The following is a 26434-nucleotide window of genomic DNA, read 5'->3' on the forward strand; positions in this document are numbered from 1 at the left end:
TGACAGCTGATGCTTAAAGTTAAAGAGGGATAAGACTCCAGCTTCAGTGAATTTTGCATACAGGTCACAGTGGTGGGCAGTATATGGGCTTTGGTGACAAAACAGATGGCAATGTGATAGAGAGCATCCAATTTGCTGAGTAGAGTGTTGGAGGCTATTTTGTAAATTACATCATCGAAGTAAAGGATCGGTAGGATAGTCAGTTTTACAACGGTAGGTTTATCAGCATGAGTGAAGGAGGCTTTGTTGCAAAATAGGAAGCTGACTCTAGATTTAATGTTGGATTGAAGATGCTTAATGTGAGTCTGGAAGGAGAGTTTACAGTCTAACCAGACACAGGTATTTGTAGTTGTCCACATATTTTAAGTCAAAACCGTCAAGAGTAGTGATGCTAATCGGGCGGGCGGGTGCGGGCAACAATCGGTTGAAGACCATGCATTTAGTTTTACTAGCATTTAAAAGCAGTTGGAGGCCACGGAAGGAGTGTTGTATGGCATTGAAGCTCGTTTGGAGGTTTGTTAACACAGTGTCCAAAGAAGGGCCAGATGTATACAAAATGGCGTCATCTGCGTAGAGATGGATTTGAGAATCACCCGCATTAAGAGCGACATCATTGATATATACAGAGAAAAGAGTCAGCTCGAGAATTGAACCCTGTGGCACCCTCATAGAGACTGCCAGAGGTCCGGACAACAGGCCCTCTGTTTTGACACACTGAACTGTCTGAGAAGTAGTTGGTGAACCAGGCGAGGCAGTCAATTGAGAAACCAAGGGTGTTGAGTCTGCCGATAAGAATGCGGTGATTGACAGCTCTGCGGGGGGTGCAGAGCTGTTGGTAGGGGTAGCCAGGTGGAAAGCATGAAATTCTCGATTATCGTAGATTTATCGGTGGTGACAGTGTTTCTTAGCCTCAGTGCAGTGGTCAGCTGGGAGGAGGTGCTCTTATTCTCCATGGACTTTATAGTGAGAATTTGTGCTACAGGATGCTAATTTCTGTTTGAAAAAGCTAGCCTTTGCTTTCCTAACTGACTGTGTATTGGTTCCCAATTTCCCTGAAAAGTTGCATATCGCAGGGGCTATTCGATGCTAATGCAGTACGCCACAGGATGTTTTTGTGCTGGTCAAGGCCAGTCACGTCTGGAGTGAACCAAGTGTTTTAGGGAGCGTTTGACAGTGATGAGGGGTGCTTGTTTGACCACAGACCCATTACGGACGCAGGCAATTAGGCAGTGATCACTGAGATCCTGGTTGAAGACAGCAGGTTGGTCTGGATGATATCTATGAGGGTGCCCGTGTTTACGGATTTAGGGTTGTACCTAGTAGTTTCCTTGATAATTTGTGTGAGATTGAGGGCATCTAGCTTAGATTGTAGGACGGCCGTGTTGTTAAGTATATCCCAGTTTAGGTCACCTAACAGTACGAACTCTGAAGATGGATGGAGGGCAATCAATTCACCTTATGGTGTCCAGGGCACAGCTTGGGGCTGAGAGAGGTCTATAATAAGCGGCAACAGTGAGAGACTTATTTCTGGAAAGGTGGATTTTTAAAAGTAGTAGCTCGAACTGTTTGGGCACAGACCTGGATAGCATGACAGATCTCTGCAGTAGATTGCAACTCTGCCCCCTTTGGAAGTTCTATCTTGCTGGAAAATGTTGTAGTTGGGGATGGAAATTTCAGAATATTTGTTCAGAACTGTTACAGCTCTTTGATGATGAGGTCACACAATCAATATCACCCAAACATAATGTAACGGCGTTCGTTTGTCGAAAGAGAGTCGGACCAAAATGCAGCGTGGTTGTTACTCATGTTCTTTAATGAATGATCGCGATACATGAAATAACTTATAAATATACAAAAAACCTATACAGCCTGTCTGGTGAACACTAACACGGAGACAGGAACAATCACCCACGAAATACACAGTGAAACCCCGGCTACCTAAATATGCTTCCCAATCAGAGACAACGAGAATCACCTGACTCTGATTGAGAACCGCCTCAGGCAGCCAAACCTATGCTACACCCCTACTCAGCCGCAATCCCAATGCCTACAAAACCCCAATACAAAACACAACATATTAAACCCATGTCACACCCTGGCCTGACCAAATATATAACGAAAACACAAAACACTATGACCAAGGCGTGACACATAACACCTGTGACAATTGTGCTACCTCATGCCATTGCAAGGAGAGGCATGCAGGACAACAATTACATCCAAGACATAGACTGGTCAGTGAAGGGCATCGGCAATAACAGAGAGAGGTATTATTTGACCACACAACTGTTCATGGTAGTGTCTCTGTTTATTGCACATCAGCTAATTAGAGTAAGACTAACAAAATCATTCGGAGCACAATTCCCTTACTCATCATGCTTTGATTATTTGAAACAGCTGTGCACCCCAGATCTAAGGACCGAGTTTGGGAAACCCTGATCTAAAGTATAGAGTGGGCCAAGATGTGACCTGTCACCCATAGTTACTTGTTCCTTAATTTTTCTCCTTCACTTGACTTTAATAAATAATCCAGATTTGGAAACATCAATGCTCAGTGGATTATATGACTATTGTAAATTAATTTGTAATTGCCTTTTTGGATGAAATAAGTAACAAAGTGTACTACTATAAACTTTTAAAGTTGAAAAAGTGAATTGGGAAAAGGCTACGGCAGTTGTGTTACTGCTCTTGCATGGTGTACAAATCATAGCCCATATAACTTATTCCTATATAAAGTCTCAGACAGCAACAACAGGAAGAATATTAACAGTACATAACAAAGTAATTACACAAATAAATGGTAAAAAAAAAGGTACAGGGAATATTTTCAGTTAAAATAATTACACAAATAAATGGTACAAAAAAATGTAACGTAATCAGTAGCGGTGTGTGGATAAAATCACAGGGGAAGCCAAGCCACAAAAAAAGCCATATTACAACCTGTGTTTTGATAATTGTGTTGTTTGCGCTATAACCTGTTAGTTCAAATGCCTTGCACCTGTGATATACAGGCCTAAGGCCAAGACAATTAGAAGATACAGTGGCAGAATAAATTCAACCACACCTTTGTTTCATCACAAAACTGGAGAGGAACCTCTGTCCGGTGAAGTCCACAAAGCATATTGCATGTAACAAACAGTTACCTACAGCATGGTCAAGCAACATTTTCGGACTACTAAACGACTATTGATTTAGAACCATGGAGAGTTAATGCAAGTCACAAAGAAAACAGGAGCTGCCTCCACTATTCAAGCACCATTTCAACATCATCAAATCACCTTAATCTAATACAGTGAATACAACTAAAAGATAGTTCAAACTACGTAAGCCAAATATGATGTGGCTTTCCATGGTTCTGACTTCTCTGTTTGTGTGTGTGTGCGTGCGTCCGTGTAACTAGAAAAAACATGTTGACCCTACTTGTAAAGAAACACCAATGCCGTCCTCCTCGCTTTCATGATGACGAAAGGGCCTATGACTCTGTCATACAGTACAGGCTAACATTTTTTGTTGTCCTAGGCTATCTGACTAAAATGCTTTCTTGCTAGCCTAACTTACTTTCATGGGCAACAATGTGCCAGGCCAGCTAGTTAACATTAGTTACATCTAGCTACATATGGAACTTCCATCCTCTCAGGCACAGCAATGTATGCATTTATGGTTGGATCAGAATTGCCGTTATAATCATCGGCCAATACGGAGAGTTTAAAAAGTCAAAATCCCTGTCTCCATCCATGGCCAATTTAGGAAAATACCAATTTTAGCTAGCTAGCCACTGGAGGACAACAACACAACGAGATGCAACAATTCAAGTTTTTTTTCTGTCAATTACGTTTGGGGTGAAGCCAAATCCTCACTGGCTTCCCTTGACACTTGTTTTGGTGCTCCAGGACTATTCACAGTTGAACTCACTCAGTTTAGCTCAACGCTGATTGGCTATTATTTTATACTTTTTTTTTATCAAAGGAGGCCTCCCTTGCATTAAATGCTACAGGCGGCAACAATGTCATACTCTTTTTGACCAGACAGCATCAGCATCTTTTTGACCAGACACATACAAAGACAGAGGGTGAGAAATATACAGCTTATTTCAAATTGAAGGAAAATTATGAAATACAGAGACGAAAGATAAATTAATATTTTTTTTTGTTGTATTTTTTTTGTGGGCAGCCTGGCTTCCCTTGTCAACCATGAATACACGCCACTGAACATTATAAAAATAAATATACATTTTGTGAGTCTACATTGTCATTGGTTTCAGTACTACTTATTCTTTCCCATTTCTTACATCACTTCTCTAACTGTGGCATTTAAGATAACAATTTCTATTCTAGGGTCTCAGCACTACAGCTGAAATCAACTGTCAACTTTGGGCCTCTGTCTGCGTGTCAAATGAGCAGACAGTTTGTTCTTCTCACAGTGTGATTTCAGTTTGGGGTTGCTGATCCACAACACTAGTTTCTCATAGTCCAATTTGCGCAACAGGTTTATTTGGATGTTCTGGAAGCTTTGGTAAAACCTGACAGGTGTCAAAGTAATCGTGATCAGGTACACACCTGATCAAGAAGCACACTTACTATATGGTTGATATCCTCAGATGTCCTTGGGATTGAGTGCTTTCCAGACTCTGGCTTCAGCCAACAGTCTTTATCAAATCTCTGCATGAGGTCTGGCTGGTCTCCAATGGTCCTGCTAACTTTATATGCAATGTCAAACTGGACAAGAGCCTCTTGATGTTGGATGAGGTCTTTTGTGAGATGCATGTGGTATTCGAAGCTCTTGCATCAAATATAGTTATTCGTTACTTCAATGTCAAGGAAAAAACTAAATATGTATTACGTAGGCAAGAATTGTCAGTCACTATGATCAACTGAAGATATTATTAAATTTAACCTACAAATGTGAGCCTGTGGGACTTGTGCAAACTGTTTTCGACCTATATGATACATCTATGAAGAGTGTAATGATTAACACTGGGATAATAAACAATCAAACAAAAGTAGGCCCGGCACCTGTGGCTGCCGGCCGGGCAGCGGGAATGGAAATAACAGAGAGCACACCCACAAAGTGCCTCGGAAACCTAAAGGTTAGTGTCTCCGTGTGGGTGTGTGTGTGTGTGTGTGGTTCTGGTTCAGGCCTCAGGGCTCCATTTTACATGTGCAGAAAAGTGTCTCTGATTCTGGAGAATGTAGCTAGGTGTTCAGGTCTCAGTGTCTGTAAGTAGGTGGGGTATAGGGCAAATAGGTTTTGAACCCTTTATAGACTGTCTTCCACACGGCTTTGTGTGTCTGGTAGGGACCCAGGAAGGGTTAGGGGTGGAGCGAGGGTTCTGTCTGGTAGCGACCCAGGAAGGGTTAGGGGTGGAGCGAGGTTTGTGTCTGGTAGCGACCCAGGAAGGGTTAGGGGTGGAGCGAGAGTTGTGTCTGGTAGCGACCCAGGAAGGGTTAGGGGTGGAGCAAGGTTTGTGTCTGGTAGCGACCCAGGAAGGGTTAGGGGTGGAGCGAGGTTTGTGTCTGGTCGCGACCCAGGAAGGGTTAGGGGTGGAGCGAGGGGTGTGTCTGGTAGGGACCCAGGAAGGGTTAGGGGTGGAGCGAGGGGTGTGTCTGGTAGGGACCCAGGAAGGGTTAGGGATGGAGCGAGGGGTGAGTCTCGCATTGTTGCTGTTGTAGGCATTGTGGTCTTCTTTCTGCGAGAGAGCAGCAGGCTGCCCTGAGTGAAGGAGGAGGAGAAGGACCGTCGTCGTGACGAGGCGCTGCGTATGACCGCTCTAAAGGTCTCCCCGGAGTAGTAGTACAACAGAGGGTTAACCGCACTGTTGGCCGCCGCTAGACACAGCGTCACCACCAACACCCGCTGCAGTGTCGCCGTAGCAACACAGCCCCACCTGCCCACCACCGCGTGCAGGTGCAGTGAGCGAGCCACGTGATAGGGCAGAAAGCATAGTAGGAATGTGCAGATCACCATGGCGACCAGACGCAGAGACCGGCGCCGGCGCCGACGTCTCCCCTGGTTACGTATCTTGTTCCTGTTCAGGCTACCAGTCAACCCTAATGCTGACGAGACTGTAGCTGTCAGTCGGTGGATGATGCAGCCGTAGCAACCGAGGATGGTGAGGAACGGGATCAGGAAGCCGAATGTCATGCCCACGTAGTTGAGAATGAAGATCATCTTCCAGGAGGCAGGGTTACGTGGCTCGAAGCAGCGTGTTAGTCCCGCCCTCACCCTGGTCCCCGAAAACAGGAATGGGACTGAAGCGCCGCCCACAAACAGCCAAATGCCCAAGCAAGCCAATAAAGCACGAAGGGGCGTGGCCAAGGCTCGATGACGGAGAGGCTTCAGCACGGCCAGCCAACGGAGCACGCTCAGTCCAGTAAGGAAGAGAACGCTGTAGGGAAGAATAGTTAAGACATAGTTTATTAGTTAAGTGTCTTTCTGGGCAACCAGTGTCAACTCACATTCGGATAATTAGGTTGTGTGTGTGTGTTCTGTACCTGGTGTAGAGGTTGAGATAGAAGCAAAACACACACAGTCGGCACAGCCAATCAGGGAGGTCCCAGCGAGCGCCTCTGAAGTAGTAGGCCAATCGCAGCGGCAGGGTGAGGGAGAAGCATGCATCTGATAGGGCGAGATTGGTCATGAGGACAGAGGACGCAGACCGTTTGGGCATCAGTCGCAGGAACACAAACAGCGCTCCAATGTTGCTAAGAAACGCCATAGGGAACACCAGTAGGTAGGTGACAGTGTAGGCTCGGTACTTAAAGATCTCGTCATCACCACTACAGGACTGGTTGCTATTGAATGCTGTCGTGGTGTGGTTACCAAGGTGAATGATCACTGGTGGAAGGGTGTAGTCGAGCGAGTGGGACGTTTCAAGCCACAGAGCTGGGGAGAGACATAGAGGCATCATCATTGGAGTAATTATCACTATCACCATAATCATCTTCATCATCGTTATTATTACCCTCTTTATCAACACTATCACCCCCATTATCATAATCGCTATCACCATTATCACAGTATTCGATATCGTTGGCATCATGACCATTGACCATCCTTTTAATCATAATCATCATCATTATCAGCAGAATCATTTCTATTATGTTGTTTAACTGTTAGGGAAAGGTGGCACTATGACCATGTTGCTTAGACCTGCCTAGGACCTAGGTTTTAAGGGTGGTGGTGTGGTTGTTTCTGGACAGGACCACCATACCCAAAATAGCACTAGGCATTTACATTGGAATGAGGAAGTGTGTCCTCAGGTGAACACGAGTTATGTTGTTCTGCTCGCCTAGGTCTGTTCGCTGATGCAAATGTTACAAACCACAGGAAAATGATCAGTTATACCTGCCAGCCTGAGGCAACGGCTATGTTAACAACAACAAAATCCTATATATACAGTACTACAGTGAAACAGCATTCTGCTGAAAACAAATACTTCAGCCTTATATGTGAGTACAATGACCTCTTCCAAGAGGTCTGGACCTTTATGCCACAGGATGTAGTGTGCTCACATTGTAGTGAGCACACTACAAGTAACTGTTTCAACAGATGTGTGTGAAGCAGCTGCAGTTACTCACTTGTCATTCTGTTGAACATCGTTCGTGGGACAAATAGTGTGTGCCTGTCGACCTTTGCTGTGTTGTTATCAGATACTACAGTACTGGTAGATTAATGTTAGAAGACTCTAACTACACACATCTGGAGTCTTCTGAGTATGTCCAGTCAAAACACCCCAGATAATATAAACTATGTCTTCATAAAAAGTCCCTCTTCTGTTTTCTCCTCTCCTTTCCTCTTCTCTCCTCTCCTCAGATACATCAGGAGTTGTGCTAGTCGGTTTGTTTGAGTCTGAATACTTTGTGCACTCTTTATGCAGAGTTTAAGGGGGGGTTCGTGGTAGAGTTCCATGGAACACAAACGGTATGACGGCTGGGCAGAGTGCCAACTCAACGACCCGCCTCTCTCTATTTCAAGTTTGAAGATTTAGAAGATTCATATGAACAAGTACAGTGAGATGATAAACTTGCGAGCCTTACCCAACAGTGCAGTATTCAATATAATAATAATAATAATAATAATAATAATAATAATAATAATAATAATAATAATAATAATAACCCTGAACAGGCAGTTGACCCACTGTTCCTAGACTGTCATTGTAAATAAGAATTTGTTCTTAACTGACTTGCCTAGTAAAATAAAGGTTAAAAAAATTCAACCACTCCACAAATTTCTTGTTAACAAACTATAGTTTTGCCAAGTCGGTTAGGACATCTACATTGTGCAAGACACAAGTAATTTTTCTAACAATTGTTTACAGGCAGATTATTTCACTTATAATTCACTGTATCACAATTCCAGTGGGACAGAAGTTTAAATACACTAAGTTGACTGTGCCTTCAAACAGCTTGGAAAATTCCAGAAAATGTCATGGCTTCAGAAGCTTCTGATAGGCTAATTGACATCATTTGAGTCAATTGGAGGTGTACCTGTGGATGTATTTCAAGGCCTACCTTCAAACTCAGTGCCTCTTTGCTTGGCATCATGGGGAAAAAAAATCAGCCAAGACCTCAGAAAAAGACATTGTAGACCTCCACAAGTCTGATTCATCCTTGGGAGCAATTTCTAAACAAACACCTGCAAGTATAAACACCATGGGAACACGCAACCGTCATACCGCCCACCAGCTCTGTCAGGAGGAATGGGCCAAAATTCACCCAACTTATTGTGGGAAGCTTGTGGAAGGCTACCCAAAACATTTGACCCAAGTTAAACAATTTAAAGGCAATGATACCAAATACTAATTGAGTGTATGTAAACTTTTGACCCACTGGGAATGTGATGAAAGAAATAAAAGCTGAAATAAATCATTCTCTCTACTGTTATTCTGACATTTTACATTCTTTAAATAAAGTGGTGATCCTAACTGACCTAAGGGTATATTCCTAGGGTATATTTACTGGGATTAAATGTCAGGAATTGTGAAAACTGAGTTTAAATATATTTGGCTAGTGTGTATGTAAACTTCTGTCTTCAACTTTATATACTGTACAGGGTAAATTTACAATGTGCAGGGATACTTGAGTATTTGAGGTAGATATTTACATGTAGGCAGGGATTAGGAAAGGTGACTGGTAGCAGGATAAATAATAATAATTATAATAGTATGGCAGCAGCATAGGAGGTGGGTGGGTGTGTGTGTAGTGGTGCGTGTGTGAGTGTGTGTATGTAAGAGTGTCAGTGTAGGCATGATAGGCGGATATACAGCACATGTAACCAGGGATGAAAAGTGACTGTAGAAATACTTTTAGCTATGTACTAATGGTAATATATACATGTAAACGGGAGCAATAATGACCAGTAGCAGGATAAATAGATAAATACCTATGATAATGGCAATCAATAATAAATGAACAGCAGCGTGGTGGTAGTAATAAATCAAATCAATAATAATTTTAGTAGCAGCGTAAGTATAAGGGGGAGCAGTAGTGGTTAGCTAGCCGTTTAACAGTCTTATGACCAAGGGATAGAAGCTTTTTATGAGTCTGTTGGTCTGAGACTTGATGCACCGGTACTACCTGATGGACGGGAGCATGAAGAACAGTCCATGTCTCAGGTGGCTGGAGTCTTTGACAATTTTTCAGGCCTTTCTCAGACACCTCCTGGCATGTAGGTTCTGTCTTCTCTGTCTTTATCTATGTCACCACATAAGCAAGTATGAAGATAACATATTAGAAATTGTCTGACCTTTTTTTGTCAGATGCAAATGTCAGATGCAAATGTACACAGTGAGGGAGAGAGAGAGTTCACCGGTATTGACTGTCATTCCTGCCTCAAGCCGGCTGGTGGGAAATGTGCCAGCTTTCTTTGGAAAGGAATGTGTTTTGGTATTTATTGAAGGTGAAAATTTGGGCTAAGGGCTGACTATTTGGCCGGGCCCTGTGTCATTGTTATTGAGCAGCCGGCAACAAATAAGAGGTTGTCACGACTCCTACCGAAGGTGGCTCCCCTTCTTGTTCGGGTGGCACTCGGTGGTCGTCGTCACCGGCCTACTAGCTGCCACTGATCCCTTTTCCCCCTTTTCTGTTTATTAGTTGCACCTGTGTTTAGTTAGGATAATTGGTTGGGCTTTATTTACCAGCCGGCCCGCCTGCTGGTTGTGCGGGATTATTTCAGTGTACGGTTGTACACGACTGTAGGTCACGGTTGTCCATGTGTGTGTATTTTGCTGAACTGTTTCAGTTCCACGTGTTTGGGGTGTTTGTTTGGGTTGGCGTCGTTTCACCGGTGTGGTGTATTAAAAGTAGCGCTACCCTGAACTCTCTGCTTCCTGCGCCTGACTTCTTCCTCCACTACACCCTGGGCATTACAGGGGTAATAGGCTTAGGTGAGATGTTGATCAAGATACCCCAGACTTGTAGGCTCCAGTGGGAGATCGGTGCTAGAATGCAAGAGATCGGTGGTCTGTGAGCAGGACTGTGCACGCAAGGACAAATGGTCCATACAAGTGAGGACGAATGAACGGGGGTGCATCTCTCTATATGTAGCCTACTACAGTATATCGCTGTAGAATGTTGGGGTCACTGCACTCATAACCTGGAGTGGATCCTTAAAGGGTACAGTGAGCTGAAATAAGCTAATAAAGGTCCAACAGATTTACCATGACCATCTTCCTTTTAATTGGCTGCCCCGCTCCTGTGACTCTTGGGAAGCTGACCTGACCATACCTTGTCAGGTGGGTAGTGGACCAGTGAAGACACAAAGAGACCCTGCAGCCGCTGGCTCAACAATAGATTAATCTGAGGCACAATGACCAGAGACAGGGGAACCTGGATTGAGATCTAAACACCTCCTCCTCCATGCTTCATGGTGGGAACCACACATGCGGAGATCATCTGTTCATCTACTCTGCATCTCACAAAGACACAGCGGTTGGAACCAAAAATGTGGACTCATCAGACCAAAGGACAGATTTCCACCGGTCTAATGTCCATTGGTCATGTTTTTTGGCCCAAGCAAGTCTCTTCTTCATATTTGTGTCCTTTATTAGTGTTATTTTTTGCAGCAATTCAAAAATGAAGGCCTGATTCACGCAGTCTCCTCTGAACTCTACATTTATTTTGGCTGACATTTCTGAGGCTGGTAGTTCTAATGAACGTATCCTCTGCAGCAGAGGTAACTCTGGGTCTTCCTTTCCTGTGGCAGTCCTCATGAGAGCCAGTTTCATCATAGGGCTTGCTGGTTTTTGTGACTGCATTTGAAGAAACTTTCAAAGTTCTTGAAATTTTCCGTATTGACTGACCTTCATGTCTTAAAGTAATGATTGACTGTTGTTTCTCTTTGCTTATTCTTGCTTTAATATGGATTGATCTTTTACTAAATAGAGCTATCCTCTGTATACCACCCCTACCTTGTCACAGCACAACTGATTGGCTCAAATGCATTAAGAAGGAAAGAAATTCCACAAATTAACTTTTAACAATGCACACCTGTTAATTGAAATGCATTCCAGGTGACTACCTCATGAAGCTGGTTGAGAGAATGCCAAGAGTGTGCAAAGCTGTCATCAAGGCAAAGGGTGGCTACTTTGAAGAACCTCAAATATAACATATATTTAGATTTGTTTACACTTCTTTGGTTACTACATGATTCCATGTGTTATTTCATAGTTCTGATGTCTTCACTATTATTTTACAATGTAGAAAATTGTAAAAAGAAAGAAAACCCTTGAATGAGTAGGTGTGTCCAAACTTTTGACTGATATTGTACATGTTGGTTGTTTTTCTCTAGGATGCCCACACACCTAACAAGATTCATGTGGAGGTCCCCCAGTACCAGTTAAAAACATTTATGGAAGTATATATGAAGACTGTTTAGTGACAAAAATATGGGGTTCAAATACATGTAAAAAAAAAAAAATGAAAGAAATAATGTTTCTTGATCTTTCTTAAATCTCTCAGATAAAGGATAGACGCGTCAGAACGAACTTTCTTTAGATTTAGTTTGAGGGGGGACTATCTGTTGTTCCATGTAGTGAACATTAACGTTATTCAATGCATTTGTATGTGCTAATAGCAGTAAGGTCAAATGCTTTTTTTTCATCAAATATGTTTAAATATATATATATTTTTTGATACTTCAAGGGGTTTTAAAATTAAAAATCAATTAGTAAAATGATCCTTGGTATGACCTTCTTAAAACAATGTCATATAGCTTGGTAGTACCCCCCACCCTCCCCTGGCTTAGACAGGGCTTATACTCTTATGGGTTAAGGTGGGGTAGGAGAGGTGGAGAGTGAGACACAGCTCTGTGTATGAGAGGTACTGTATAGAGACTGGGGAGATCATGGCTCCTCAGCTCAAGCTCAGCATGTACACAGAGGAATCAACCGCACTAGAAATGATCGAGACAGGTGGGAATGAATTATAATATGAATGAGAGACACCAGTCTCTAGTCTATTTTACCATTACCTTATGGGATACCATTACTTTATTATGGAGTTATCAAGAGTGTAATTCTAAGTTGATTAGTTATTCTAATTGGTTAATTTTTTTTATTTAACATGCAATGGTGTTTGTTTTTGAATCACAAAGGAAATAGGATCACATGTTGGCAGGCACTGATAAGGGTGGAGAGATGTGGTTTAGTGAGGAAGGGGGCCGAGGTTAAGGGAGAAGAAACAGTTATTGCCCGCGTCACTTAATTTCCTGCCTAGCAACAAAGATGCAATGTTTAGAGAGAAGGAGGAGATTTCACCCCAAATTGGGGTATATATACTACCACTGGTGGATGACCCAATTAGTGAATAAACTTGGTTTAAGCTTTACTAATTGTCCGTGAGTTTTACTATGTTCATTTAGAACCTAACAAGTGTTACAAAATGCTCTTCTTACACTAGTATTCCCATAAATATCCACAATGCTTTACCTGAGCCTATCAAACCATTCATACATCTTCTGTGCCCAGTGTTGAGGGACAGATGTCTTATTTCCCCTCTTTCCTCATCTGCCCAAACAGGACTTCCTGTAGCTCAGGAAACTACAGATGAGCCACAGGGCCTCCAGGTCAGTGTTCTAGGGGTCAGCTGCTGCTGTAAACAACGGATGCCCACTCTTCCCTCCTGTCCTGCAATTCTCTTTTCAGCATAACCCAGGTACGACTGTCTGTGCTCTATTCTACCAGTTCAACATTGACTTTTCATCTTCTCATCATCTCCCCCTTGTTCTGTGTCTTTCTGTTTCTCTGTGTGTGTGTGCAGCAATGTTCCCTCTAAACTGCGTGCCTGTGTAGCTCTCCCGGGGCTTTGGCGTGGATGAATAATTTCCCCATTAGTTTGAGTTGAGTTTTCCCCATTAGTTAACACTATCAACATTTCGCTTTACTGTTGGAATTGTGATTAAATCAAAGCAATATTAACCCCTTTCAATGTAGACTAAACAAACTATGCAAGACTTACTATGCAAAACTCAGTGGCGTGTATTCATGGATGCCAAGGAAAGCCAGGCTTCCCCCAAAAATGGACCAATACAATTTTTTTATAAAACGTAATGTATTTTTAGTCTCTCCGTGTTTCATAATTTTCCTTCAATTCACAAGAGGCTGAATGTATCTCACAGGAGAAAGCATCTGAGCGAGTGAAACAGCGCCCCTCTGTCTCTCTACATGTAGGCCATCTATCTGATCCTGTCTGGTCCAAACCAGTATGACATTGCTTTTGTTTGCCCATAAATGGTCATATGACCTTTGAAATATTTGAATCCTTCTTGATCTGTAATGTGATTTGTGGATTCAAATAAAGTATTTAAAATGTGTGTCTGTATTTGTTTTGTAGTCCTACATAGGGCCTACTGTTGTGCAGTGTCTTATTATGGCTCTTCTTCCACCAGATAGCAAACGTGCACGCTCTCTGAGTGCAGTGGATACCTCGCATGCCTCCACTCAGCTCATCCAAAACAACACACGTGCTGCCCTCTGCAGGCTGGCTACACAAACCAATAACTGACCTCTCAATCAGAGAACTTCAATCACTCCTGAAAAACATACAGGGGAAGAGTATGAGCTATTAATTTCTTATGTATTTTAGTTTTGGTTCTTTAATTGGACTGTCCAAATCAGTTAACCAGTGCATGTATTACTATAATGACGCACTGCAAGCCTATTGTCAGACCTGAAAATAAAGCAGTGAAGTGTTGCATATACACTTGATTTAAATCAACATTGGGATTCCTAAGAAAGGTGGCTGAGTTTTTCTCTGTGATTCATTCTAATGGAAAAGACTAATAATTAAGATTAATTTGACTTGATGTTGATTACAGTAACATGGATTCCGCCAAGTTCTTACAACAGAGGCCAGATGGCTCCCTGACTGATATCCAGCGTTACCATGGTGACCTCCATCCACGCTCATCACAGGGACTCAGGTAAGAGTCTGACCTCTTAATGTAAAAATTACAAATGGCCTTTGTCAATGTATGAGACCTATAGAAAAAGCATTGTCTCAATCAGTTTTTGACAGATAGAAAATCTTGGTGTATCACCGTTATCAATTTGTACTCCATACAGTACATTCAGCATTCATTCGATAGGGCATATCCAATTTATACAGATTAGTTTGTTGGGAAATTCCAACTGTCTTCGTGTCTGACATGAAAAACTCAGGCCATGAACATCTGAAAAGACTTTGAAATGTCTCTTCAGGACTTGGTCTTTTACCAAATATGGCTATCTTCTGTATATCAACCCTACCTTGTCACAGCACAAATGATTGGCTCAAATGTATTAAGAAGGAAAGAAATTCCACAAATGAACTTTTAACAAGGCACACCTGTTAATTGAAATGCGAGGTGACTACCTCATGAAACTGGTTGAGAGAATGCCAAGAGTGTGCAAAGCTGTCATCAGGGCAAAGGGTGGCTACTGTGAATAATCTCATATAAAATATATATTTGTAACACTTATTTGGTTACTACATTGTTCCATATGTGCTATTTCATAGTTTGCCTTCACTATTATTTTACAATGCAGAAAATAGTAAAAATAAAGAAAACCCTGGAATGAGTAGGTGTGTCCAAACTTTTGACTGGTACCACATATTATTTTAAATGTATATATATTTTATTATTTCCCCCTAACTCGACCACCCCTCGCCTAATTGGTGTAACCTAATGGACAACAGTACTTAGGCTTCCACTTCCAGCTTTTTCATACTACATAACTTTCACGGACAGTATATTTTACATTAGTTTACATTAGTTATCTTTTGTTTGTTTTTAGTCTCAGCCTTCAGCTACCCTAAACCCCACCCACTATCTCTGAAGACCATCCAGTTTCTAGCTGCTATTTATTTTTCTACTGTGCTGTTTCACAAAAGTTCTGAACCTTTCTATTCTCATAATTTCTACAGATTGTAAATGAAAGATAAATACCTTTTCTAAGAAAATGATTGATCAATTGACTAGGACTTTTTAAATCACTCAGCAGTGCTATTTGCAGAGTTGGCTCCAAATAAATATTGCAGCCATTACTTAACCTGCAACCAAAAACAAGCTACATATGGGAAGTACCAAAACAAGTGATCTAATGATTCGGTCTCTTCGCAGCAAAATCTGCAGAGCTGGAATGGTTGTATCCCCCATACACATAACATTATATTGGTTGCAAGCATTTTGTATAATAATTATATTGAAAAACTAAAGTTTTGAATCCGGCGTCGTTTTGTATATCAATTCACAAACCATGTGCCATGGAATCGGTACATCGAAAATCTCCTCCCAACTATTTTGCAACCTGTATGGCAGCTGTCAATTTTTTGTTCCTTAAATTAAACTGTATCACAATTTTCTTTAGCCAGTTTTAGTATTTAATGCAGGGCACATGGTTTGATCTTTTTGTGTCAGTACAATTCATTATGCGAGAAATGTCAGTGGAAACGTTTTATGGGCAAATATTTATATAATAACCATCACATTGAAGTAAACTTGGGAGTCACACGATGACATGTCGTGTGGTCCTCCCACTATGACTCATCAGGAAACCATGCATTTTATTAGTCTACAGAAGAAACTTATGATGAACTTCACAGGAGGTGAAGGTGCAAGGTGATGAGCTTGATGCTCCTTTCCAATAAATATTGAGGTTCTTATTCTGGTGACATGATCACTGATGCTTGGCTGCTGTTTGACAAATAAAAATAATCTTGCTCTTTTATCCATAATAATCTCATCACATAAACTATGTTCGCACTATGTCTGTGAGCTGTTGGCTAGAGCCATTTGCCAACACCAGAGATGGCACACTCATTGTATCACGGAATAACATATTTTGTGAGAAAGCCATCAGTAGAGTTGAACGTGATGGAAACCCATTTAACTTGTATTTTTTATTCGGTACATGGGAATTTAACCACAAAAGACATAGCCTTTTATCCCCAACAAGTCAATTTGATGGAAACTGGAATGGATGAGGAGTGTAGGTTGGATAAAGATTTGTTTCTTGTTGGGCTGCATTTTTAAATAAGGATGTGTATCTGGGAAACCCGTTTGAGGTATCGAAGAAGGTGAAGCATGTTTTGGGAAAAGTGGAATCAATCGGAGTGACCAGGAGTGGGTTTTTGCTGGTTAATTGTGTCACTGAAGAGCAGAAGAAGAATGCATTGGGAATCACAAGAATGTCAAATTCTGAAGAATTATACTTTGAACTGAAGGAGTAGAGCACCTGTTAAAATTCATAGCCGGGGTGTCGATAGAAGTAGATATTGAATTCTTCAAGAGAATCCAAGTTGTGGTTGGTGCTCGTCATCTGAAACGCATGGTGAATGGTTTTTTGATAAAGAGCACATCCCCACACATATAAAGTTAGGTTATGTAAAGTATGCAGTAAGAGCATTTGTCCACAAGCTACTACAATGCAATAACTTTAAAGGATTTGGCCATGTAGCAAATGTTTGCAGGCGGAAGGAGTGTATTGAAAATCAAAGTGAAGAAGGTCAGTGTTGCAACGGTGGTGGGGATCATGATCCAGAGTGATTGGGGTGCCCCGTAAAGGTGACAATAGAATCTCCTACGGGCAGTCGAAATAATTGAGAACGCAAGTGGCGCTAGTGTTGATGATATGGTAGTAAATACGCCCCAACCATTAGTGAATGTTTGTCAAACGAGAATCGTCAGAAAAGTGTTTGGGCCTGAAATAATTCTCAGTGGAAGACCTGCAAGGGGTACTGGCAATGTACCACCCTCCCAGGCCAAAGACTCAATCATGGACACTCTTACTGACAGTTGTGGATGCTTTTAGTGATGTATTGTTGTCTCTACCATCTTGCCCTTTCTGCTGTTGTCTGTGCCCAATAATGTTTGTACCCTGTTTTGTGCTGCTGCCATGTTGTTGTCATGTTGCTACCATGCAATGTTGTTGTCTTAGGTCTGTCTTAATTTAGTGTTGTCTCTTGTCGTGATGTGTGTCCTGTCCTATATTTTTATTTAATTAATTCGAATTTTTAATTCCCCGCAGGAGGCCTCTTGCCTTTTGGTAGCCCGTCATTGTGAATCAGAATTTGTTCTTAACTGACTTTCCTAGTTAAACATTTTATTTTTTATTAACAGAAGTATAATTAATTTTGGTTAGTGTTTTTTTGCGCATATTGTTTTTATAACGATTTTAGAATATTTGAATGAAAATCTGTTTCCAACTGGATCGAAACCTAGCTAATGAGACCAAAGCTTAACGTCTTTTTTTTGTTTGAACGCCACATCTGAAACTACATTTCCCAGGCACCCCATGTAGTATTGTTTTTGCGAGCGCAAGCAATTCGATCAGATTCGACGCAATCACACACCTCCCAAGCGTTGTGTGTGGAACAGGATATTTTGCTACCTTGAACGGTGAGTATTATTGCAATGAATTCTCCTATTAAACACCCATCGTGTTAATATACATATTTTGTTTTCGTTGTAAGTGGCTGGGTGTAATTTGTGGAACGTTCCAACAGGAATCTGTTCCAAAAACTTCGTAAAGTACAAGGTTGCCAACAAACGCATACAAAGTAGCATTATCAATTCAACTAGCTGCCGAATACGCATCAACTCACCACAACTTATTCTTAATGTTTGTCCATAGGCTACCATAGTGAGGAATTTTCGGAATAAACGTTGTGCGTGAACGTTATTAAATAGCCCACACCCGACCCGGTATCTGATTATGGCGCTGTACAACTTTGTATGCGTTGTTTGTTGGCAACCTTGTTATTTACGAAGATTTCTGTTGGAACGTTCCACAAATTATACTCGGCCGTTGTAAAATAGCTACTTAGCACTGTCAATGACTGCCCTGCGTATTGTGTCAAAATAGCAAGGCTGTCAACGCTTTCTCAGAACACAACTCTTCAAGTTAACGGTTTATGCCTGGCTGGAGCGATAAAGCAATCTCTCATGGGTATTACAAAGACTAGTTGGGTTAAAGTTTGTATGGTATAATTAAGCAATAAGGCCCGAGGGGGTGTTGCATATGGCCACATACTGCGGTTAAGGGCAGTTCTAGACACGACGCAACGCGGAGTGCCTGGATACATTCCTTAGTCATGGTATATTGGCCATATATCACAAACTCCTTAGGTGACATTTTGCAATTATAAACTGGTACCAACGTAATTAGAGAAGTACAAATAAATGTTTTGTCCTACCCCTGGTATAGGATCTGATATACCACAGCGTTCAGCCAATCTGCTAAATGACTTAAATGTAAATTTAAATGTTCGAACCACCCAGTTTATAATACATTTTCTTCACTCAACAAGTAGACATTTTATATTTAGGGTGGGGTTACTAAAATAAATACTAACTTCCTTGCTGTTATATCTTGTGAAACATTCATGGTTCCTGTCAGTACTTTGTTTATTTCACACAGACATTTGCACAAGCCTAGCTGATAGCAAATCAGCTGAAATGACAACTAGTAGGCCTGACCTTCACAGACCATTGACCAAAAAACATGATTCATGCATTTTTTGGTATCACCTTGGCTATCACATGTAATTGTAGGCTAGTGCTATGTTGGGTCTGGCAGCCACAGCCTGTTAATGTAAAATCCATTGCTTACCCTTCAAGATTAGTTGCCGTTCACGTTGATGTTAAAATCCATAGCAAGGCTGGTTGAACACAGAATTAGACCATTAGATTGCTAATTAACTACCATTATCGACCCCCCAGCAGCACAGGCAGGCTATGAAGGCATACCAGTTAGGAATACCCGTCAGCACGCAAGAGGTTTCAGAGAGAGGCATAGAACAGATATCACTGGGCCTGGTGCATCTTGAATTGAACTTCTCTCTGGATTTGTCCTGGTAACTAACATCAGCCATGTAATGACCCAGAACCACCCTGTCTGCTTAGTTTTGGCCTACCAGGGAAGGCCCTTGAGGATTTGTGTGTTTGAAGCTTCTATGTGTTTACATATGAGTCAGCCCATTGGCAAGCTCTTAGCTCCTGGTTTGATGATTATTCCCACCTACCCCCATGGCTGAGTGGAGTTGTTGCTTTGGTTACACATTTCCCTTAAGTTGCACTAATGTGTTCAAAGGTTCCGTGACTGGCGTTATATTAACTTAGTGCGACAGGATGTTTTGTATGTGTGCCTCTTGGCTTTCGTGTGGTTTTAGAACAAAAGACTCAGAGTAGGCCTGAATTCGCCCTGCATCGACTCCAAAATCTACCTGATTGCATACAAATTAGGTCTGTGTTTGAACCAAACAAACATTTTGGTATAGCTGCAGGGCAAACTCCGAAAGTGATCGTAGAGAAAGTGAATATCTTCTGTTCTTTGTTTTCTTGATTTCAAACAATTGGTGAGTGGTTTATTTATAGAGGGGGTCAGCAGCAAGTCAACTCTCTCCCTCCCTATTTCTCTTAGATTTTAGATCTGAAGAACTGCTGGGGTGAACTTTGACTTGAGACTTTTGATCTAAAAGCCGGTTATCTTTCTTTTCGTTCAGGCAGGTAAACAGATGAAAATAGTGGGGGAAGAGAGCAACGTCTACTGAAGAAATAACCAAGACACATTCCCTCGGCAGTCTGCAAGGCCATGCCTCATAGAAGTCTCTGCATATAGGAATAACTCTGTTGTGACTGGTGTGTCAATCAGGGGACTCCTGCTTTACTTTTGAAGTCACTTTAACAAATTTAAGGGATTTCTTACAACCCATTTCACTGGGGGACTGTTGAACAATAACCACAATGTACCAAGTGGTACCAGGAGGTGCAGGGGGCACAGTTACCAATGCTACACCTATCAAACAGAAACTAAAAAGGGATGCTCGTCCCCTAGTTGTAGCAAGTGTTTTAGGCTTGGTGCTAGTGATTGCTGCGGTGACCGCATGGTGCTATTACATTGGTTCTCTGCGCAAGGCTGAACTGCTTAAGACAGAACTTCTGGACCTCAACAAGGATGGCTACATCATTCGCAACCAGGCAGGGGCTATTGTCTTCAGGATGTCTTTCAGGTTTGTGATTCACTTCAATATAGGACAGCATCAATCAGTATTCATTAACCAACCGTTACTATTAATCATTATAGAAAGTGTGTTAGGTGTGCTTTGAGAATTTCTTTCTAATTATATAACTGTATCCAATTCAAATTAATCTACTGGGGAATGGAAAGCATGCGTGCCCCCTAATCTGGTACAGTTCCCCTTTAAATCATGTCTAGTTTGGTTATTTTTAATCTCAGAAACAATAAGCTTATTCAGGTATTTATATTTTAAAGTGCCAAATATAATCATAAATCAACTGCTCTAACATGAATATAGCCTGAGACTTGAATGCAAAGTAATGTGCTATGTAACTGATCATTCTTCTCTAAATGTTGAATGACAGGTCTGGCACCCTGGACTTAGACTCATGTTCTAAGGAGGGGGAGATACTGAGCTGTGGGCGCACCAGTGATAGGAAACTCAAGTTTTTCATCCAGACTGTATTTGACAATACAGTCCAATGCTACCGTGTGCGTTGGGAAGAATTGATTCCCAGCCTGCCCGTGGAGCACGCCATGACCTATAACGTCTCGCACTGGTATGGTGGAGCCGAGACTGCCATACAGCATTGGCCTATATCCATCTCCGGGCAGCAGGCACCCAAACCCTTTGTCACCAGTGATATCTACTCAAACCGAAACGGCTTTGGGGGCATCTTGGAACGCTACTGGCTCTCATCCAATGCCACGGCCATTAAGATCAATGACTCTGTGCCGTTTCATCTTGGCTGGAACGACACAGAGAAGACCATGTACTTCCAGGCGAGGTACCATGACACCCCTTACAAGCCAAACCCTGGTGAGGCACCTTGTGCTGAACTCAGCTACAGAGTCTGTGTGGGCTTGGATGTCACATCCATTCACAAGTACATGGTGCGCAGATACTTCAACAAGCCCAACAAGGTGCCTTCCAAAGCCATGTTCCGCCATCCCATCTGGTCCACGTGGGCGCTACACAAGACTGACATAGACCAAGAGAAACTGTTGAAGTTTGCTGCCAACATCCGCAAGCATGGCTTCAACTGTAGCCACCTAGAGCTAGACGATCGCTACACAAACCACTATGGGGAATTTGATTTTGACTTGGCCAAGTTTCCCAACGCTACAGCCATGTTCCAGAAGCTCAAAACAGACGGATTTCTGGTCTCTCTCTGGACACACCCTTTTGTCAACTATGACTCTGAGAATTTTCACACCTGTGTAGAAAGAGGGCTTTTTGTCCGAGAACCTACAGGTCGTCTTCCGGCTTTGGTAAGCTGGTGGAACGGCATCGGGGGCATTCTAGACTTTACCAACCCAGAGGCCCGTGATTGGTTCGCCTCCCACCTGCGGTCTTTACGATCCAAGTACGGAGTATCCTCCTTCAAGCTGGACGCGGGCGAGACAAACTACTTGCCCTGGCAATTCAGCACAAAAACACCCCTTCGTGACCCTAGCACGTTCACCCGTCGCTACACCGAGATGGCTATTCCTTACAATGAGCGAGCCGAGCTGCGTTCAGGCTACCAGTCCCAGAACATCTCCTGCTTCTTCAGGCCCATTGACCGGGACTCTGTTTGGGGCTATGAGCTAGGCCTCAAGTCCCTTATTCCCACCGTGCTCACCATCAGCATTCTCGGCTACCAGTTCATCCTACCGGACATGATCGGTGGCAACGCCTATCTGAACCGCACTGATGGTGAGCGCACTTTACCGGACCGTGAGCTCTACATCCGCTGGCTGGAGCTGTCGGCTTTTATGCCCTCCATGCAGTTCTCCATCCCCCCCTGGGAGTATGACAACGAGGTGGTGGAGATCGCCCGGAAGTACACTGCTATCCATGAGAGTATAGTGGCCCCACGGGTTCTGGAACTTGCTGGGGAGGTGCTGGACACAGGAGACCCCATCATACGACCTCTGTGGTGGATCGCCACTGGCGACGAGACTGCTTATAAGATTGACTCCCAGTTCCTGATAGGGGATGACCTCATGGTGGCTCCAGTACTGGAGCCTGGAAAGCAGGAAAGGGACATCTATCTCCCGGCTGGACACTGGCGGAGCTACAAGGGAGAACGGTTTGATATTAAGGAGCCTCTGCACCTTACAGACTACCCGGTAGATCTTGATGAAATTGCTTACTTTGTCTGGGTTTAGTGAAGAGGGGTACAAGGCTGGACAGCTTAGCGGGTGGGCCTGCATGCATTTGTTTATAGTATTTTCTCTGAAGTCAGGGCTCACAGCACATTTGTGTTCTTGTAAATTTAGAATCACTATTATTGAAGAAATATCAAGGCGAAACCTTTTCTGCTTGCTCAAACATGTGCCCTTGCAATAACCCAGGAATGTAGCAGAGGAGGCAGGTGGGAGGAGCTATAGGAGGACAGGGTCATTGTAATTGCTGGAATGGAATTAATGGAACGGAGTCAAGCCTGGTTTCCATATCTGTGTTTACCGTTCCATTTATGCCATTCCACCCATTACATTGAGCCCATCCTCCTATAGACCCTCCCACCAGCATCCTCTGGAAAGTAGGTATGTTTATGCATTACAATTATGTATCATGAGACATGACCCAAACATTTATTCAGCATGACATAACAGTCGACTATTAACAGAATAGTCATCGGCTGTCTTTTAGACATTTTTAAGGGCTGATATTTGAATGCTTTCATGTCTTATTTATGAGTCAACACACTAAGAAGGGAAGAAGTATATTTTGATGTGAAAATGCCTTGTATACTTACATATATGTTAATGATTTTTTGGTTTTGCTGATATTTTTGTTATTGTGTCAATGCACTTAACAATACAGTGTGTAATTGTTCAGTCAGTGGTTGTTCTGTTAAGGTTCTCGCCACTCTGAAATCAAAAGAAGCTGCACGTGAGATTCTTCACCTGAAGATTTCTCCGGAAGTTGGGTGTCATATTTTCCATGTTGTGTTAACCTTGTCTACTTCCCAAATGGCACCCTATTCCCTATGTAGAAGGCAAAATATTGCACTAAATAGGGAATAGGTTGCCATCTGGGACTAGGACTGTGGCGGTCATAACATTTTGTCAACCGGTTATTGTCATGCAAAAGACTGCTGGTCTCACGGTAACTGACCATTAATTAACAGAAACACGTTTAGCATCTCCAAGCCTCCACTCATACAAGCCGCTCAGACATACGGGGACCCACTTCTTGACATGGAAGTAGGTGATTAGACATGTCTTTTTGAGTGCTTAAAGCTTAATTACTCTTCGTAGTCTTGTAATGTTTTAAGTGACAAACTATCCATTTAATTTGGAGTCACTTTTTAATATTATACCCTCAACCTTTGGCTAAATAGTCTTTACTTTTCAGGCTTCATTGAGAGGACTTGAAATGGGTGCTATTCAATTTTTGTTTAAGCAGGCAATAATGAAATAATCCAATATGTAAGATGCTATGAGATCTGAGTGAACTGAACTTTGAACTGGAATCACTGTGTGACATATGTCAAATATCCATCCAGACTGTCCTAAATGCCGTTTAACAAATAATATACTGCCACATTTTCAGCATGAATTATACTTCTGACAGATATTTGAATGTCACTACTCTTTGTAATTGTTATATTGCAAAATGTTTTTACTGTTTTGTTAGCCAGTCCTTGGAGACCTTAAAGATTGAACCTGTGTACATTCACCATGTCGCAGTAATGTGAACTCTTAGGTCACCTAGGGGTCATTGTTTTTACTGGCAGAAGCTTCTCCATAACATCCCTGCTTATTTATAGCAGTTCTCATATCGACCTTTAGTCTCGACCGTCATCGTCTATGTCTAGCACTATTACCTCACAAGAATAGATCTTTGCTCTCCTGAAAGACTCGCTGGAACTAGCCTAAGTGTTTTCCACTTTGGTACATACAAAACAAGAACATCAAGATGCTGACAGACTTCTCTTTGAATTTCAGAGCACTCTTTACCCATGACAGGAGATTTTGTATGCAAGCCAAAAACATGAGTGAAATAGCAACAGTTTGCCGGGACTGTCATTGCAGATGAAACCGCTTTGATTAATTTTTATATTTAGTACCTTTTTATTATATATTTTTCTAGTGAACAGCATAATATAGTAATTTGGGCCAAAAGCACAATATGCGAAGGCTTGTCAATAGACGTTCAGCATTATGTGACCTGGAACAGATTAGATTGACAAATTACATTGTTTGAATGTGGGAGAGTTATTGTGAGGGTCTCCCACCACCATAAAGTCAAGCAGTCTGATTTGCAGTTGTATTAGCTTGCATCACATTGTTCTCCATGAGATTGTGTGACCAGTGAAGGCTATGGTAAAGCTGGTTTTATAACAATGTGAGGTTCAAAAGAGTAAAGTATCAATGTATTGTTAGTCAGAGAAAGGTACGCACTGATATAGCAATGAATGTATGGCTCATGGCCTCAAAGGATGGATTGGGAAAACTTCTCCACTTTAGCTTTTTTTTTTTTTTTTTTTTCTCGCTTCTTACTGATTTGTGACACTCTTTTACCAATTTGGCAAAAGGCAACGCAAATCTGTAAAGCTACAGAAACGTGAGTTTGTTTCAATGACGTAAGTAAGGACATCTTTGGACCTTCGGTATTATTTTGATGTAGAAAGACATTTTGTCATTCAGTATCTTGCTGAAATGTTGTAAAGTTATATATCCTAATGCTGAATTTCAAGGACCACCACCAGCTTTGTTGAAAATGCTTAGACATGGTTGTGTTCTTTTAATACATTTTTTAAAGGCTAATTTTATTTTAAAGGGTTATGTTATCAGGGACATTGAGTAGGTTTTAATATATACTGAACAAAAATATAAATACAACATGCAACAATTTCAAACATTTTACTGAGTTAGTACATATATGAAAATCAGTCAATTGAAATTAATTTGGGCCCAGCCAATCAGAATGAGTTTTTTCCCCCACAAAATGGCTTTATTTCAGACAGAAATACTCACCACCCCACTCAGACAATCCCGTAGGTGAAGAAGCCGGATGTGGAGGTCCTGGGCTGGCGTGGTTACACGGGATCTGCGGTTGTGAGGCCGGTTGGACGTACTGCCAAATTCTCTAAAACAACGTTGGAGGCAGTTTATGGTAGAGCAATTAACATTAAATTCTCTGCCAGCAGTTCTGGTGGACATTTCTGCAGTCAGCATGCCAATTGCACACTCCCTCAACTTGAGACATCTGTGCCATTGTGTTGTGACAACATATGCTTTTTGTGTGTATGGAACAACTCGGGGATTATTCTTTTTCAGCTGATGAAACATGGGACCAACACTTTACATGTTGCATTTATATTTTTGTTCAGTGTTGTTGCCATGGTGATAATCTACACATATGACTGAAGTACAGTATTGCCACAGTTGCATTTCATTGTGATGTTGACATGTCACACTAACTCAGGTTTTTGTGATTAGTAACTACTCCAATTTAACCTGTATTTCTAGGAACAATACAAGGAAGTCATGTTGCCTTTGTCTTCAATGCATAGCCTGGATTGTGTTTATTCATATGACTAAAATGTACAATGATAATCTTTAATTTGCTTGAATTGTATAACTGTCTGTTGTTGTTTTCCCCCTTGTGTTTACGTTGTGGCAAATAATATAAACATTTCATGATTGTCAATTATCTGCCTTTGTATTTGAATGGTACAGTAATACATGTCCAGTGTCAGAAACGTGTGTCTGTTGCTTCGCCAACAGAATGATCAAACCTCCAATCTTCTGCAACCTTAGAAGAATTGGCCGCAGAAGCAGATTTCTCCACCATTCCCCGTTGAATAAGATCCCCTTAGGGAGACACCTTTTGTAGCTTGCAGTGACCCAGCCCATCATGGGCTGATAATGGCAAAGCAATGAAGCAATTCTACAGGTTACATGGAGGCTACCTCGGATCAATACATCATCTCGTAGTTT

General features: G+C 42.0%; 2 protein-coding genes and 1 pseudogene across 4 annotated transcripts; 1 reads left to right on the forward strand and 2 right to left on the reverse strand.

Moving 5' to 3' along the window:
• The window catches only part of LOC118399893 (citron Rho-interacting kinase-like), an 88308-nt pseudogene extending 83545 nt beyond the window's left edge, over window positions 1-4763 (reverse strand).
• Window positions 1793-7833, reverse strand: LOC118400456 (cysteinyl leukotriene receptor 2-like). 2 transcript variants are annotated; one of them, XM_035797349.2, is made up of 4 exons: window positions 7578-7833; window positions 6820-6882; window positions 6492-6615; window positions 1793-6385 (listed from the first exon to the last, which is right to left on the reverse strand). In XM_035797349.2, the coding sequence occupies exons 1-4, from the start codon at window positions 7594-7596 to the stop codon at window positions 5257-5259; spliced, it is 1335 nt and encodes a 444-aa protein (XP_035653242.1). In that variant the 5' UTR covers window positions 7597-7833; the 3' UTR covers window positions 1793-5256. The 2 variants fall into 2 exon arrangements, with proteins under 2 accessions (XP_035653242.1, XP_035653241.1); XM_035797348.2 differs by having other exon boundaries at window positions 6492-6882.
• A 9889-nt stretch (window positions 7834-17722) lies between these two features.
• LOC118400455 (myogenesis-regulating glycosidase-like) lies at window positions 17723-26144 on the forward strand. Of its 2 annotated transcripts, none has more exons than XM_035797345.2 (3): window positions 17723-17877; window positions 19983-20489; window positions 20863-26144. In XM_035797345.2, the coding sequence occupies exons 2-3, from the start codon at window positions 20224-20226 to the stop codon at window positions 22649-22651; spliced, it is 2055 nt and encodes a 684-aa protein (XP_035653238.1). In that variant the 5' UTR covers window positions 17723-17877; window positions 19983-20223; the 3' UTR covers window positions 22652-26144. The 2 variants fall into 2 exon arrangements, with proteins under 2 accessions (XP_035653238.1, XP_035653240.1); XM_035797347.2 differs by having other exon boundaries at window positions 17762-17877; window positions 19987-20489.
• Window positions 26145-26434: the final 290 nt, after the last annotated feature.

The sequence above is a fragment of the Oncorhynchus keta genome, chromosome 21 (genome assembly GCF_023373465.1).
Source record: "Oncorhynchus keta strain PuntledgeMale-10-30-2019 chromosome 21, Oket_V2, whole genome shotgun sequence".
NCBI classification, from domain to species: Eukaryota; Metazoa; Chordata; class Actinopteri; order Salmoniformes; family Salmonidae; genus Oncorhynchus; species Oncorhynchus keta.

What these genes read in the sequence shown, in the direction of transcription:
- LOC118400456 (XM_035797348.2), bottom strand. An exon ending in TATCTCAACCTCTACACCAG is followed by an intron (nt 6,386 to 6,491) that starts GTACAGAACACA and finishes TCTTCCCTACAG; the next exon opens with CGTTCTCTTCCTTACTGGAC.
- LOC118400455 (XM_035797345.2), top strand. Translation starts at nt 20,224, where the DNA reads ATGTACCAAGTGGTACCAGGAGGTGCAGGGGGCACAGTTACCAATGCT. An exon ending in GTCTTCAGGATGTCTTTCAG is followed by an intron (nt 20,490 to 20,862) that starts GTTTGTGATTCA and finishes GTTGAATGACAG; the next exon opens with GTCTGGCACCCTGGACTTAG.